This window comes from Drosophila miranda, chromosome XR (genome assembly GCF_003369915.1).
Source record: "Drosophila miranda strain MSH22 chromosome XR, D.miranda_PacBio2.1, whole genome shotgun sequence".
NCBI lineage: Eukaryota > Metazoa > Arthropoda > Insecta > Diptera > Drosophilidae > Drosophila > Drosophila miranda.
This window is the reverse complement of record NC_046674.1, coordinates 13,413,816-13,428,332: the sequence shown is the minus strand read 5'-3', so window position 1 is coordinate 13,428,332 and position 14,517 is coordinate 13,413,816. Positions and strand designations below refer to the sequence as shown.

At 41.2% G+C, this 14,517-nt stretch overlaps 1 protein-coding gene across 3 annotated transcripts in view; it reads right to left on the bottom strand.

The window, feature by feature from the left end:
* LOC108152507 (adenylate cyclase type 2) overlaps positions 1 to 10,432 on the bottom strand; it is a 34,145-nt gene extending 23,713 nt beyond the window's left edge. For 2 of the 3 annotated variants that reach the window (XM_017281895.2, XM_017281896.2), the window contains exons 1-2: positions 10,164 to 10,432; positions 717 to 1,065 (exon numbers count right to left, since the gene is read on the bottom strand). In XM_017281895.2, the coding sequence (XP_017137384.1) occupies positions 717 to 918 (202 nt within the window). In that variant the 5' untranslated portion in view covers positions 919 to 1,065; positions 10,164 to 10,432. Of the gene's footprint in view, positions 1 to 716; positions 1,066 to 10,011; positions 10,030 to 10,163 lie in introns of those variants that run through there. The other variant, XM_033386907.1, reaches the window with a different exon arrangement.
* Positions 10,433 to 14,517: the final 4,085 nt, after the last annotated feature.

Genomic DNA, 14,517 nt, shown 5'->3' with positions numbered 1-14,517 from the left:
AAAAAAAAAAAACAGTGACATTCAACAGGTTGCCCTCGAGGCCAAGGAAGAACGCAATATTTGCAGAGTTTATATCTTGATTTTCGTTCGAGCCTCGGGGCCATCGGTACGTTTCCCAGAGGTGGCTCTCTCCACAAAATACCAAAGATAATTAACCCTGTCTGACATTTGAGCTTAACCCAGGTAACGCGCCGCTCAAAAATAACTCCAAAATTAATGGGGAAAACTCTGTAAACTATGTGTATTATCATGGCCGTCATTATTAGTGCCATAATTATTATGAGCTGTGGGCGGTGGGCGGTGGGTTAGTGGGGCTAAATTTAATTAAAACAACAAACGCGCGACAGGTCAAAAGGAGAGGGCAGGATAGAGGAAATGGGTGCGGCGCGGGGCAGCTGATGCGCTATCGTGACAAACCCAAATTAAGTCGAGCCACGGGGTTACATCAGCCAGCCAGGGGGATAGCCAGGGGTATAGCCAGAGATGGTAATTCAATTTCAAGACCAAACCAAGGCAACCAGCAAAAGTCTCGCGCCTAGAGCCAACTGTTAGATGTCGAAAGAAACAAAAAAAAAAAAACCGAACCGAACCGAACCGAACAAAATAAACCCCAAGAATGCTCACTTTGGGATACTAATTTGATTCGCAGAAGCTTGTCCCATTTCTAGGAATATTAGGGATATGGGGGGGGGGGGCTTGAGACTTTTGGCACTCACCCGTCGTTCCGTTTTCTTGTTCGCTCAAGTCGGCCAATGAGGCCGACAAAGCCTCCGCCATCTTGGCCGCCGATGATGATGTCCTGGCTGTTGTCGTCATCGTCTTTGGTTGGTTTGCATTTCCGCCGCTTTTCACAATAAGATTCGTTGCATTCGTTGTGCCATTTTCCGTTCTCGCAGCTTCCGCATTCTGCTTTACCATGGCGTGAACGAGTGGGACTTCACCTCACAGCCGCCAGCTGCACGCCCAGATGGCCCCAGTCCCCAGAACCAGTCCTACACCTAGTCCCCGACGGCAAGGACCCTCGAACACTTGTTGCCGCCTCTCTGCGGAATTCGAGTGAGAAAGCTGCAACGAAACGTCGGAGAGAGAGAGAGAAGGAGAGATAATGGTTTAGTTGGATAGTTAATGGGTTTCCTTCCTACCTGATGCTTAAACTCTTTCTTTCTGGTCTTTTCTTAATGTTAAGTCCTCAATTTTATTATTATTGTTATTCTACCATTTTCTTGCATTTCAGTTAAGCGAAAACTTTGCCCCCAAAACCGAAACTCAAGACATTTTCAGCTGCTGCTTCGACTGGCAGCTCCCAACTTCGTGTACATCTTGTTTGATGTTCTTAAAATGTTGTTCTACTTCGAGAGTTTCCTTAACGCATTCAGAACTTTTCTTTTCTGGGCAGAAACAATGCTTTTTTCTACCTCTTCTCGTACTCGTGCTAGGACTCGTATGTGCGAGTAAATGTAAGTATATTTGCGTCTTTGTGGGTTCTTCTGGAGAGTGTCTATGCAGCAATTAGAAAAGTTTCAGCCCAACACACTTGAGGACAACAAGAGACAACAAAAGTAACTTTTTTCTCTCTTACTTTTGAGCCAGCACTGGCAACCGAATAAGTGCCCTATAATCGGCAACATACTCGTATTGGAAAAGGGAATCTTTGGGGAATACTTTCGAGTAATGGGCGCCATTTTGAGAACTTGAAGAATGGACCAAAATTTACCAGGAAAGCCCACAAAATTTGGTTCTTTCAATGCCTAACAGCAATACAATATCCTTTATTTTGTAGGAAAAAATATTGTTTTTCCTTATTAAAAAAATAATAATTTTCTTTATATTTAAGAAAAAAAAATGTAAAAATAGGAGTCTAATTACATAATGGTTACCAAAAAATTTAAGCTAGGGAAATTTCTAGCATTTTTTCTAACCAAATATTTGTTCTCAATGTTCTTATTTTATTATTTTAATAAATCTTTCTTATGAAAAAGATTTAGTTATTTTTTTTTCAGAAAATCTTTAAAAAAAGATGCTTACTGCTGCACTGTACATGTTTACAGAGAGAAGCAGTATTTTCAAGTCCTCAACAAGCCCTAAACAATCCTTAAACAAATGTCAGTATGTCAGGGCAACTCAAGCAAAGTTGTCGCATATCCTGCAGGCATGCGACACGGCACTCCTCCGCGCACACATAGTTCCCCCTCCACATCCAGTGAAAGTTTTCCCAGGCCCTGTCAAAGCCCCCCAAAACTAACTGGGAGCACACTTTGGAACTGCTCCTGATGTTGTTCATTCGGGTTGGCAAAAGTTTCTGCGTTCAGCGTTTCCGCTGGCCACTTAGCTGCATCTTTTGGCCAAGTCCAAGTTAAATTGTGTATGTTTCATTTGGTATGCCGCTGCCACTACCACGGCCACTCCCACTGCCACTGCCACCGAAACGTTCTAGAGAAAACTGTCATTTTGAAGGGTGAGTGCTGGGGCATGGAGCGTGCCTAATCATGAATATTTTTTAATGACTCCAACCTCGAACCCAGCCACTTGAGCTGCCACTGCATTGTTTCATTGGCAGCCATTTGAAAATGTTGGAGAGCAAATGAAATGTAAACAAAAGTTCCCGTTTCCAGTTGCGAGTTTTTATGATTTCCCTGCTAAAAAGTGTTTATGTAAATGATATATTCTGCCATACTTTGACTCACAAACGAAAGCGATAAAAAGTTCAAGGCTCAAGCAAATAATCAAGAAAGAAAGCGATTTATCTTTTCTTTTTTGAAATATTCTTCCTGCACAAATTCCGACCAGCAAATAATCCATGAATGAATTTCTTTCTGTTCTTTTGTCCGCATTGGGGGTTTCAATAAATTTCAAGTCTGACAGCCAGCAATGGATCCCATTGAATGTAATGTTTAAGCACTTGAGATATTTGAGATGTGAGGCCAGCCAAAGCGATAGTTGGGCGAGTGTGTACATATGTTCCAAGAGGCCCATTCAAATCCATTGTCATTTGTCACCTTAGCCTCCTTCTATCTATCCATTGTGGCTCTGACCTCTAATCTCTGTGCTTTGACGCCGGCCACTTGTGGATTTTCGCATTTTTAAGCAGCCAACAAACGAGCCTGACCCTTGTCCCCCGCACAAAGCACTTGGGAGCAGAGCAGAGCAGAGACAGAGCAGAGCCAGCGCCAGAGTACCCCGCTGGAACACACCCGTACTCATAAATAAATATACAATACAAATATACGGACGATACAGACGATGCGATATATTGTTGTTGCCGGGGCTCTCGACTCGGTTCTGTTCCATTCTGTGGATTGTTTTGTTTGGCCCGAGTTGTGCTTTTTTTTTTGGTTTTTGTTTTTTTGCCAATAGTGTGGTTTGTTTATGCCGCACTCTTGTTTTATTCTAGCGCAATTTCAGTGCAAAAATAAAATCAAATGAAAATAAATAAACGTGCTTTGTGCAGTCCACTTAAATTCATATAAATATTAAGTGTATGGATTGTTTACGATTGCATCGCAAGGTGCATTATTTACATATCTATCTTCAAAAGTTTTCCCTCTTTGATGAACGAATTCTTTTACAAGTCACTTGGCCCAAAACGATCGCAATACCCGGCCTTTTCCGTGTGTAAACATTGCAAAAAAAAAAGCACACAAAATTTATCTGTATTTTTCCTATAAGCCATAAATATGGCAAAGCAGAGTGCATTTCCTTGAAAATCTACATTTTTTCCATAGTTTTATGGCTCCTCGGCGAATGCGGCGTATGAGCAATCTCATTCTCACTTACGGGCGGACCTCTCTCTCTCTCTTTCGCTCTCGCTCTCTCTCTCTGTCTCTATCGAAATTGCACTGAAAGCGAGGGCGTAGCTTTCTCGTCAGCCAATTATCATCATTTTTGCATTTAACTTATTATCATAATTATCATAATATGAGGCAAACGGAAACTCGTCAATTTTTGCACTTTTAATTTTAATTTTGTTTTTCTTTTATTTTTAGCAATGAGGAAAAAATTCGGCAAATAATTGTCGTTTGTTTGCTGGCCTCCCATCATTCAAACAACAAATATAATATTTAACCTCCTCCCAAAGAACCTTGCATTCTTCTCCGAAGCGCAGGGGTTTGGGGTTTCTGTGTGTGTTTGTTGTGTGTTTGAAATTGATTAAAGTAGCCCCCAACCAAACAGCCAAGCAGCCGAGCAGCCAAGCAGCCAAACATCCAGCAATTCAACCATGCCATCATCCATCCAGCGCAGCGCCTCTCCCCAAACACTCGTACACTTGATTGAGTAAGCGCGAGTGCCACTATGGTGTCTGTGTGTCTGTGTGTCCGTGTGTGTCTGTCTGTAGCTTGTGCACACATAGATACCACACATACCTGCACATGTGTGGTGTTGTTGTTGTTGTATCTTTGACTTTGATCGCGCATGATTAATGATTACGCCTCTGTTTATTGCCTTTCGCCCCTTTGGGGGCCTTGTGGCAGGGGCTTCGAGCAATAAAACGTTTCTTTCCTATCGGGGGATGCTTTTTATGCTTTTTGGCTTGAGGACTTGGCTGGATTCCTATATATACATATACGTACATATATAATTGGTGAAATATCACATCGAACATAGCCTCAACAGCTGGATCAAATTAAATGAAATATATTTTGGAAGTTCCATTAATTTTGCATTCTTTATAAATGAATTGTTGTCTTCTGGAGTCCTCGAACATCATTCAAGCTCTCTGTCATTTGTTAATTTATTAATTTTTGTATCTTGTATCTGTAATAGGTTTATGGGACACCCAATAAATTCTATTGTCTTTTTATGGATGGAACCCAGCACACAGCTCGCACTTACGTCAGTGCCAAAGAAGCAGGCGTACAATTTAATCAACATTTAATTGAAACCACAAACAGAGGGGGCCCCCCCTTTCCCCCTTCCCAGCAAAGACAGAACAAAAAGAACTTGTGGCTAAAGAGAAACTTTTTGAATTGAATGCCAAAAAAAGGCAAAAAGAGACAGAGAGAGAGATCTCGGTTTCAATGCAATTAGATGGCCAGTGCAGCAGGGCTCTCAAGTGGACAAACCATAAATACATTACGTATACGCCACGGGGTACAGAGAACTCTTCAATGGCGGGCTAATTTCTATGGTACGGTTTTCTATGCTGCTCGAGTTGCCAAAAAATATGAATCAAATGTTGCCATTACGTATGTACATGTGTATCGTTCTTGGCTGGACTTGTGAATACTGATTCATTAGGGGCAAACCCCACCCACCCACACCCAAGCAAGTTCCACTGACGGGGAGAGAGACGCCCTTTGGGCGTGTGTATGGGTGTGGCTGCCTCGTCCTGTGGTTGTCCTGCACTCGGTTGCTGGAGGCGTGACTTCTGTTGTTTCGGTTGATGGTCTTTAATTTGATTTGGCAGAGAATGCAAGACTCTTAATGAACAAAACATTAATTAGGGTTACGCCCTTTGTCCTTCGGTTTTGGGCCAACTATTTGGCGATGTGATTTATGAGAATCCCTCCATGGAATACTTTGCCGCAATAGCAATACCAGTTTGAAGCGTTTTTCAGGGACCTTGATGGGGACAATTCAATTAAATGTTACCGCCAGCAGCCCCCGGAGAGCCCCCCGCTTGGGGGCGCTGCAGCCGGGATGAGCGCATTAAGATATTTTAATTGCTTATTTATGGATCCGAAGGAAGGAAATGTTTGTAGCATGTGCTAAGCGATTTTATTAGCTACCCCCGGCCATAAAAGTTGTCGACATCAAAAGTCTAAAAATACGGCTACCGCCAAAAAAAGAATAAAGGCCAAAAGAACAACACAACAACAGGTAATTAAGCAAAAGAAATAAACAATGAAAGAAAGAACTTTGTGAATGCTTCGCGAAATGCTGAGAATCTCATTCAAAAATTCATTTCCACTCAACCTTTTTGGATACGGTCTGGGATTGGGATTCAGATTTTGCCGAAATACTTGTCTGTCACAATGAAATATTTGTGCAATGTGCAAGACAAACTTGATGTTGCCATAAAATTACATTTTTGCGGCCATTTGGGGCGAGGACCGGTGGAGCGGCCTGGCCCAAAGATTTGTGCAAATGCATCCACACCGCACCCCGCCCACCGTCAAGAGGCAGGCGATGGCTGGCCGAGGCTGCGGCCTCTGCTGAGTTATGGCCAAAAACTATGGTCAAATAAATCAATTCGAAATCTTTTTGAAGAAAAACCTGCCAATATATTGGACATTTGAGTGTCCGACAAGTTTGAATAAAATTGCAGTCAAATATTTGTCTACAAACTTGAGAACACACAAAATTGAGTCACTAAATAGACCTACATATGTCTGAGGTCTGAGGGCAACATTATTATAATAGTAAATACTTTTAAGCTGGAAATCATGTCAACAATTCACACCCCCCACCAGAGGAAACAACAAAGAATCCAACAAAGCCTTTCATCTGTACAAAATCGTTTATCGAATTTAAAAGATTTGTATTTTCCACAACCTTAACACCCATGTAAGCCCGATGTTGGGACTCGACCGATTTCGGGCGAGCAAACCCGCTTAAACAAGACGAATGCCACAGCATTTCCGGGCGTGCCACAACAAATTGATTCTCATTTGGCAGAGAAAATATGTATGTTTTATTCAGATTTTATTCACACACACTCTCAATGAATGGGGCAGGGAATAAATGATACAATTGAATGCAATGGAAATATATTTATGCTTTATTTTCGGATAACAGATCATAAATGCAGCTTTTGTATCTCTATTTTGATTCAATGTCTGGTTTTTTTAACAGCATCAGAAGGTGGAACGTGTTTGAATTATTCTTATAATTAAGCGTAAACAGAACAATGTATTTTTAGAATTATTCGATAGTATTTGTTTCTTTTTGTATTGTATTTAATTGAAGTTAAAATTGTAAGATCTATTATTTATTGTTTGTTTCTGTTCCTCTTTGCTCTCGTTAGCCGCCATTAGACATGTTTATTATCATTTTCGTGTCGTGTCTCCGCCGCTCTCTTTCTCAGGGCTCTGAATTTGACTGCCAACATTTGTTGTTGCTGTTTGATTAGGCGTCTAGGTTGACACATGGGGGGCATGGGCACGCGGACAGATGGACAGACGGAGAGACCGACCGAGTGTATAAAATATATGAAAGACACACACACACACACACACACACACTCACAGACGAGCACGCAAGGCACGAGAGACGGACAGAGACACATGTGTTGAAAATTTAACACAAATGTGCAAATTTAATTAAATTCAAACGAGAAATAAATATAAATATATTTTACATACATACACACACGCACACATATATACACATGTGTACATATATGCAGTGACGGAGATATTATGAAAATAAGAAAATACTACTGCACACACACACACACACACAGAGGCAATTGCAATTGTGTACATAAATAAAAACGCAATTTTCACAAATTTTTTTAAACTTGACAAAGTCAAGTCGGAGAGGAAATAGTGTGCAAAAAAAAAAACAGAAAAAGTGTGCTAATCGTACAAACATACGTTTGGTGTATGGTGTACACTAGACAGCAGAAAATTTGGCCCCAAATTCGGGCTGAAAATAAAATATTACTATTGATTATTTGATAGTAAAAAAACACCAAGTATATCGAAGATCTGCTAAACAATTTTGGATTTATTGGAAACAAATTTCCAATTTAGAGTTTCTTTCTCTCTCTCTAAGCAATTAAGTTGGGGTTTCATATGCCTTTAAAATATGTATATCATTGTAATATACTTGTTTCGAAAGAGACCTGGGCACTCGGTAAACCATCAGAGTAATCATCCAAATGAAACAGCTACAAAAAAACCACTTGTAATTCGTATTTTGCTGACCAGTGTGGCCTAGTCAGAGACAGTGGAATATTTGTTGTATCTAGAGGTAGATGTGAGTGCCGCAAATTAGCCTAAACCCCAAACAGAAATCTATTCACATACACGCGAGTATCTGTGAGATATTTGCCCACTTTTACATGGAATGCCTATATTAGGGCCAGCCTTAACCCATATGAAACCCAAGAAATAGAGTTGGTTTCCGTATGGTATTCCCCTCATGACTCAGTTAAGGCATGCCACATTATATTTTATGTATTTTATTGGACAGTAAGTATTAGTCATTTTTTGTTTAAACTCTGCTGATAAGTATAAATATTTCATGTACCTTCTAGACAGTGCTCTGGATATTGTTTTATTTATATATATTTATTTTTTTTTGGTGGGGATTGGAGCTTTTGTCTTCTCGATTCATAAATTATCCGTACACTTGGCAGAAATGTAAAATACAATTTGTCTCATTGGAATTACTGGTAGGCTTCAATGAACTATTTTATCGGCCCTATCGCCTTTGATAAAGGAGTGCCACCCCCGAAAAAAAAAAAAACAAAAAATCGAAATGAATTTTCAAAGTCTTTTTTCATTCCCTTATCAGATCTGGAAGGGGCAGAGAAGGCGGAGGCATTTCCAAAGTTAATTTAATTTTGCTTTCACATACGATTGTAGGTATGCATAGACCTGGTAGTACTATATGGAAAAGCATGACAATATTTTTATAGAATTTTAACTTGGTGTCTTGCCGGCCATAAAGATAAAAGGAAAAAAAAAAAAAAGGGGGAAAAAAATAGAAACTGGAAAAATGCGAAAGACTGAGGTGGGGGCGTTAATTTATTAATGCGGAGCCGCGAGCCAAAACGAAATCGGTGAGAACACTTTTATAACTTGATTTATTTAAAGCCAACAGCATTTGGCAAATGATTTGGCCGAGTTGGTGTTGTTAAGTGTGTGGCTTACGTTTATAAATAAACGAAATATGTTTCATAAATGTGAGGACAAATGCTAAGGTCATTTCATCTGGGTCTTCGTTGATTATACGAGATTTACACTACGATAAAATAACGCTCAAGTCTGTTGAATTAACATGAGAACAATGAACTCTTTTAAGTGCATTTTTTAGAAAATATTACAATATTCTATGCTGGGAAAAAAGTCTATTTCGCTGGCCAATCAATCTTCAGCAATTAAGTTAATTTCAAACAACATTGTCATATCCACACTTCTTTCCTCTTCTGCCATCAGAGATTATAAATTAATGAAACAAAAATATATAAAGAAAAAAAAACAAAAAAAAAAAAACACACACACACACACATGTTCAAGTATCTGTGGCTGCTAAATAAATTTATATACGAGTATATTTATTTATATGTACATATCGACGAGTGTGTATATATTTTTGTATCGCTTCTTTCATCAGAGACAGTCACACATACGCGATCATTAACGCGTTCGACCGACGCTTCGCTAAAAATTGCACCAACAAAAACAACAACAAAAAATTAAAAAAATAAACCGAATATAAACCGAAAGCAGCAGCAAGAACTGACGCAAAGTGTCGCCGCCAGCTGCCAAGTTTTCTTCTTGATTTCCTTCTTCATAAAATAAAATATATTTAGTTTGGAGACACTTGTTGTTGCTGGCTTAATTTAATCAAGAGCCCAGCCGAAGAGAACTCAAATGAATATAAATATTTTATAGAAATTCGAAATCAGATACGATTAGCACTATCACACACACACACACACACATACACACACATGCCAGAGATAGAGAGCGGAGAGCGGAGAGTCGAGAGCCGAGAGCCGAAGGGAGAGCGCCGTGCTCCGGTTATTTCGATCTGTCGCTGCTGCCCATTGCCCATTCAGATTCAGATTCAGATTCGATTCGATTCGTTTATTCGCGTTCTCGAAACGTAAGTATTTTTAGAAACTTATGCAGTTGCTCTTGAGCTGGGAAATTAGTTACACTCGATTGTGGGAAAGCAGGCGGTGGGTAAACAATATTTTTTTTTTTTTTTTGTTTGCCGGTTTTCTGGCAAAAAAAAAACATTTTAGAAAGGGTTTAAAGCTTGGCTTTCAAACAAACAAAAATCATCTAATTTATCACGAGTTTTTTTGTTTAGTTGTGGCTTAAAAAACTTTTGCACCTTCGAAATTAGAAAACTTATTTTTAACCAATCTCTCGTTTCCTCTGTCAGCACTGCACATTTTGAAATTAGTACCGTTCGTTGGGAGTTGGGGGTTTGCCGGGCATTTTCTTTGAAAATTTCGGATGGCGTTGCTTGGCGGCATACAATACCTAATTGCTGGATGATACTCCTCCACTGCACAGATTATTCTCAGTTGTATATACAATATCAATGAATATATTTGAACATATAGGCATACACATGTGTAGGGCAACTGCTCAATGGCAGATGTTGTTTAAAAAAAATTCACATTCACGCTCACTTAAAACACTAAAGCAAAAGCCAAGGAAACGCGCGAAATCGGCACCGACTGCCGAGCGCCAAAAATCGAGAACCGAAAACCGAAAACCGAAAACCGAGAACCGCACGCAACGCCACCCATGGACGTTCTAATCAAAATTGGATGAGAAACGAAACCGAGTGTTCAACAAGCAACATGTTGCCGACCTTGCTTGCCAGCGAGCAGAGAGCGAAGCAAAACGTGGAGGCAGACCAGAGCAAGAGAGAGAGAGAGGGAGAGACAGCGACTAGCGCTAGTGGCTCTGTTTTGGTTTTACGCTTTCGTTCCATTAGCAGATTCTTATTATAGGGGGTCCACTTTCACGTGTGCCTGGCAAATGCAAACTGCTGATTTTCTGCCCCCCAGCCATACGATAATCTTCCCAGCAAATGAGTTTGTTCGCTTATGGGAAACTTGAACAGCAAACAGCAGGCATGGTCGATCGCGTAGGAGAGAGAGGAAATTTTGTAGATTTTGTAAGCGAAATATATACTTTATATGTAGGCTCATAGATTCTTTGTTTTCTGATCGCTTTGAAATAAACCCCGCTCTTAGCATCTAAGAATATTTATTAAACGTATAGAGAATATATATTTTAGAAACTATGGACTTGAATTGCAGTCAGTAAATTATTGTAGGAAATCCAAAAACTAATCACATCTAATCCCAGTTCGATTGTGGCCTTCTTTAATCCCAAAATCCCACTGTATAGTGGGTTATCCAGCTGTCAATTAATCCTGTCTCAACATTAAACTTTCCTTCCGAACTAATGAAATCTAATTAATTTCAATTTAGAGCGGCCAATCTAGGGACGGAAAGAATGGGCTTTTTCCATGGCATGGCATTCCGTGTTGAGGCTCCATTTCCACAGAAGTTCGATGTGCAGCTAATGCAATTGACACTCGCCTCCACTTCAACCTCAATATCCTGGAATTAAATTAGTTACTGAGCAGCTCCCAGTGTCCTCAGTCCCCAGTCCCCAGTCCCAAGTCCCAAGTCCTCGTTGTTAATTTCAGCTTAGCAGGATATTGTCAGCACTCGTTTCCCTTTCGCCTTTCGCCTTGCCCTTGCCCTTGCCTTTGCTCGGCGGAACCGGGAGGTTCAGTTGCATCTGGCCGGAGTCTAGCATAATGTTTGAGCTGCTCTGTTGACACACAAACACCTACACAAAGTGGGGTGTTTGCTGGCTGTGCAATTTCCGACTGACAACACGAGGCGTATACGTAATGAACTTTGACAGTGCCGCCGTCTGTCCCATGATTTGGCTGCCATCCAACGGTTGGAATTAAATACTCGCATCACAAAGTTTCACAGACAATTCGATTGTGATTTGTAATTATGGAAACCATCTATTTGCATTGAAATTATTTGTTACAGCATTTTCATGGCGTTTCATTAATTAAAATAATTACAAAAAATACACCTTGCCTGCTCCCAAGACCCACATTAATGCCCCAAGTGGACAGCAATGCCCCAGACAACATATTCACGGAGCTGGTGGCCCCAGCTGTGGGGACTTGGATGTGCATAAATAATAATGGACTTACGGTTGACGAATCAACAAAAATAAAATCAGCTTAAAGTATCAGACGCCATTAAGGGCCAATTTTGACTGTGTATAGGCCTAGCCAAGCCCAAGGATCAGACCAAATTAACTAATTGAAGGCCCACAATGGACTTTGCATAAATTTTGTGAGCTGAAACGGATAGGGGGATACGGATGGGGTGTCTGGCCACCCAATATGCGATTGAAGATGCGCTCGATAGCCCCGATATGCTGGTAATTGGCTGTCCCCAAGGTCAAGGTGGCGGCACCTTGGCCCCCGTCCCCCGGCTGGAGGCGTCAGCGCGGCTCTCCGGTCATGACTCTCCCCCAGGTCTCTGGCATGCATAATACATTACCAGATCGAAATCAAAACATGTTTACCTTCGCTCGACGCTCTTGAAAGTCACTGTCGGGTGGCCATCGGAAGGACACTGCTCAGACAGCTGCGACGGCAAGCCGAATAAAATTACTCAATCCCCTCGAGCAGCTGTTGCTGGTGCCGTGGGAGTTTCAGTGGGGGGGGGGCCATAGCCATAGTCGTGGGTGGGCAATCTCTTGGCCTGCGGCGGTCTTGAATTTATAATAGATTCAACGGTTTTAAATATATTGTATGTTGGTCAAAGGGTGGGGACTTTCCGCTGTACAAATTCTGATTTATTTGCCAACAGATGTATACGATTGATTTAGATGTATTTCATTTAAGTGCAGTGCTGCACTACCGCTGCTCATAAATCAATGGTCTGGGCGGTGCCACCTCCTGTTGCGTTCCATGGCCTAGTAGTGGTGGTGCCTTGAAAGTGGTAAATTATATTTTAATGAACGGCTATTAAGTGTCAGCCAATGCCAGTCGATACTACCACTAACGTTTCTTTCTTATCCATTTTTAATTGAAGCTTGCGCGCCCTTGAACTTTTCCTGTCTGGGGGGGAAAATCAATTTCAGCTTCAAGCTACAGAAAAAAGGGCTTCTAATAACTCAGTTCTCACGGAAAGAGGGAAAGGGCGGAGTGGAAAGTGGCAAAAGTCTAAGTATATAGTTAGAGTGAGTCGTCAGTTTGGGCACGACATAAAGCCTAATTACGAAGTGTTATTTAATTAGTGCGCTTCACTTAATTACAAAACGCTAAAAACTGCAAGCTCAACAGCCATCTACAGTGCCTGGGAAAGGAGAGGGATCTCTGACTCTGCCTCTGCCCCTGCCCCAGCCCCTGCTCCTGCCCCAGCCTGTGTATCAGAGTGTGCGGGTGGTATCTGCTTGTGGCAACAGCTTGTTGACATCCCCATCCTCTGTGTGCGAAATCGCTGGCTTCACACTTTCCAACTCAAAGTCTGAGATGTTTCAAATACATATACGACGAAAGGGTTAAATTACCCGAATTAATATTACATTTTTCGGCAACTCACATTAAACCATAAAGAACAAAGAATGCCGCCGCTGCCGTTAAGTTGAGTTGCGATGAGTTCCTGAATTATTAACCAACTTCCAAGTAATGAAACCCTCTTTCATGTAGAGCCCTGAGATGGCTTAGGGTTGGAATTTGACTCTGGAATATAAGGTATACTGTAACCAGAAACCGTCTCACCTGGACGACCCTGGACGACCTCTCCGCCTCGGCCTGCCCATTATCGTCTAACCAGGAGACGAAAAAAATGCCGGAATGCTAATACCAAAAATCAATGTCGTCTCCCCGAAAATGTAGATGAGGCGCCCACCGACCTTCGACCGCAAGTCCATTTGAATAAATATATTCACAAATCATGCAATTTCCTGCCAACTTCGAATGAATCTCTGGCGCAACAAAAACAAATATACAGAGGGGGAACAAACAAAAAAAACAAATTCAATATAAACGCAAATTATTTTTGCTATCCGTTGGCAGTCGCCAGGGTAATGCTGAACTTTGAATTGTGTCCTGCTGGCCAGACGCCGGCCTGTGTTGACGTACGATATGCCCCCTAAAGAGTGGCGGGACTTAAAGCCCCGACTCACGGACACTTAAATCGGTTAGAAAATGTAAATAGTACGATTCGATAGAGAGAGTTTGTATGGCCTTCCTTTCAGCTATTTCCTTTAATGTTAAATAAATTAAAGTATAGATATACAATTTGTGTTCGAGTATTGGCGTATTAATTGATGGTTTTCCCTTCATCCCTTCAAGTGCAATATAAACGAAGCATTAAGCATTGAGCTGCCCTCTAGCTATCCCAACTATCTTAAGCAGCCACGCCGACACATGGCGTTGAATTAAATTCATCATACGCCACGTTGGCCGGGGTCCTGCCCCTCGCAATCGGCAGGAAATCAACTTTCGCACGTTTCGCCGTGTCGGGTGCTGGCCCGCATACGAAATGGGTAGCTCGAATCTTTTGTAGATTTAATTAAGTTTAAATAGGCTTAATAGAAGCCAACATAGTCTCCACTTGGCAGGAGGGAACACCCCTAAATATATCAGACATTAATTGTCAGCTATGAATATTATGGTATAGGGTCTTTTCCCTTATAAATTATCACACAATAGTTATGAAAAAAAGGAGACCGCAGAAAAGGACTCCGCCTGCCATACAGGACAATATATGTGTAAAATAAATATAATAGTAGGTGCATATTTATGCGGCCGACATCTGGCGTATTTTATGGC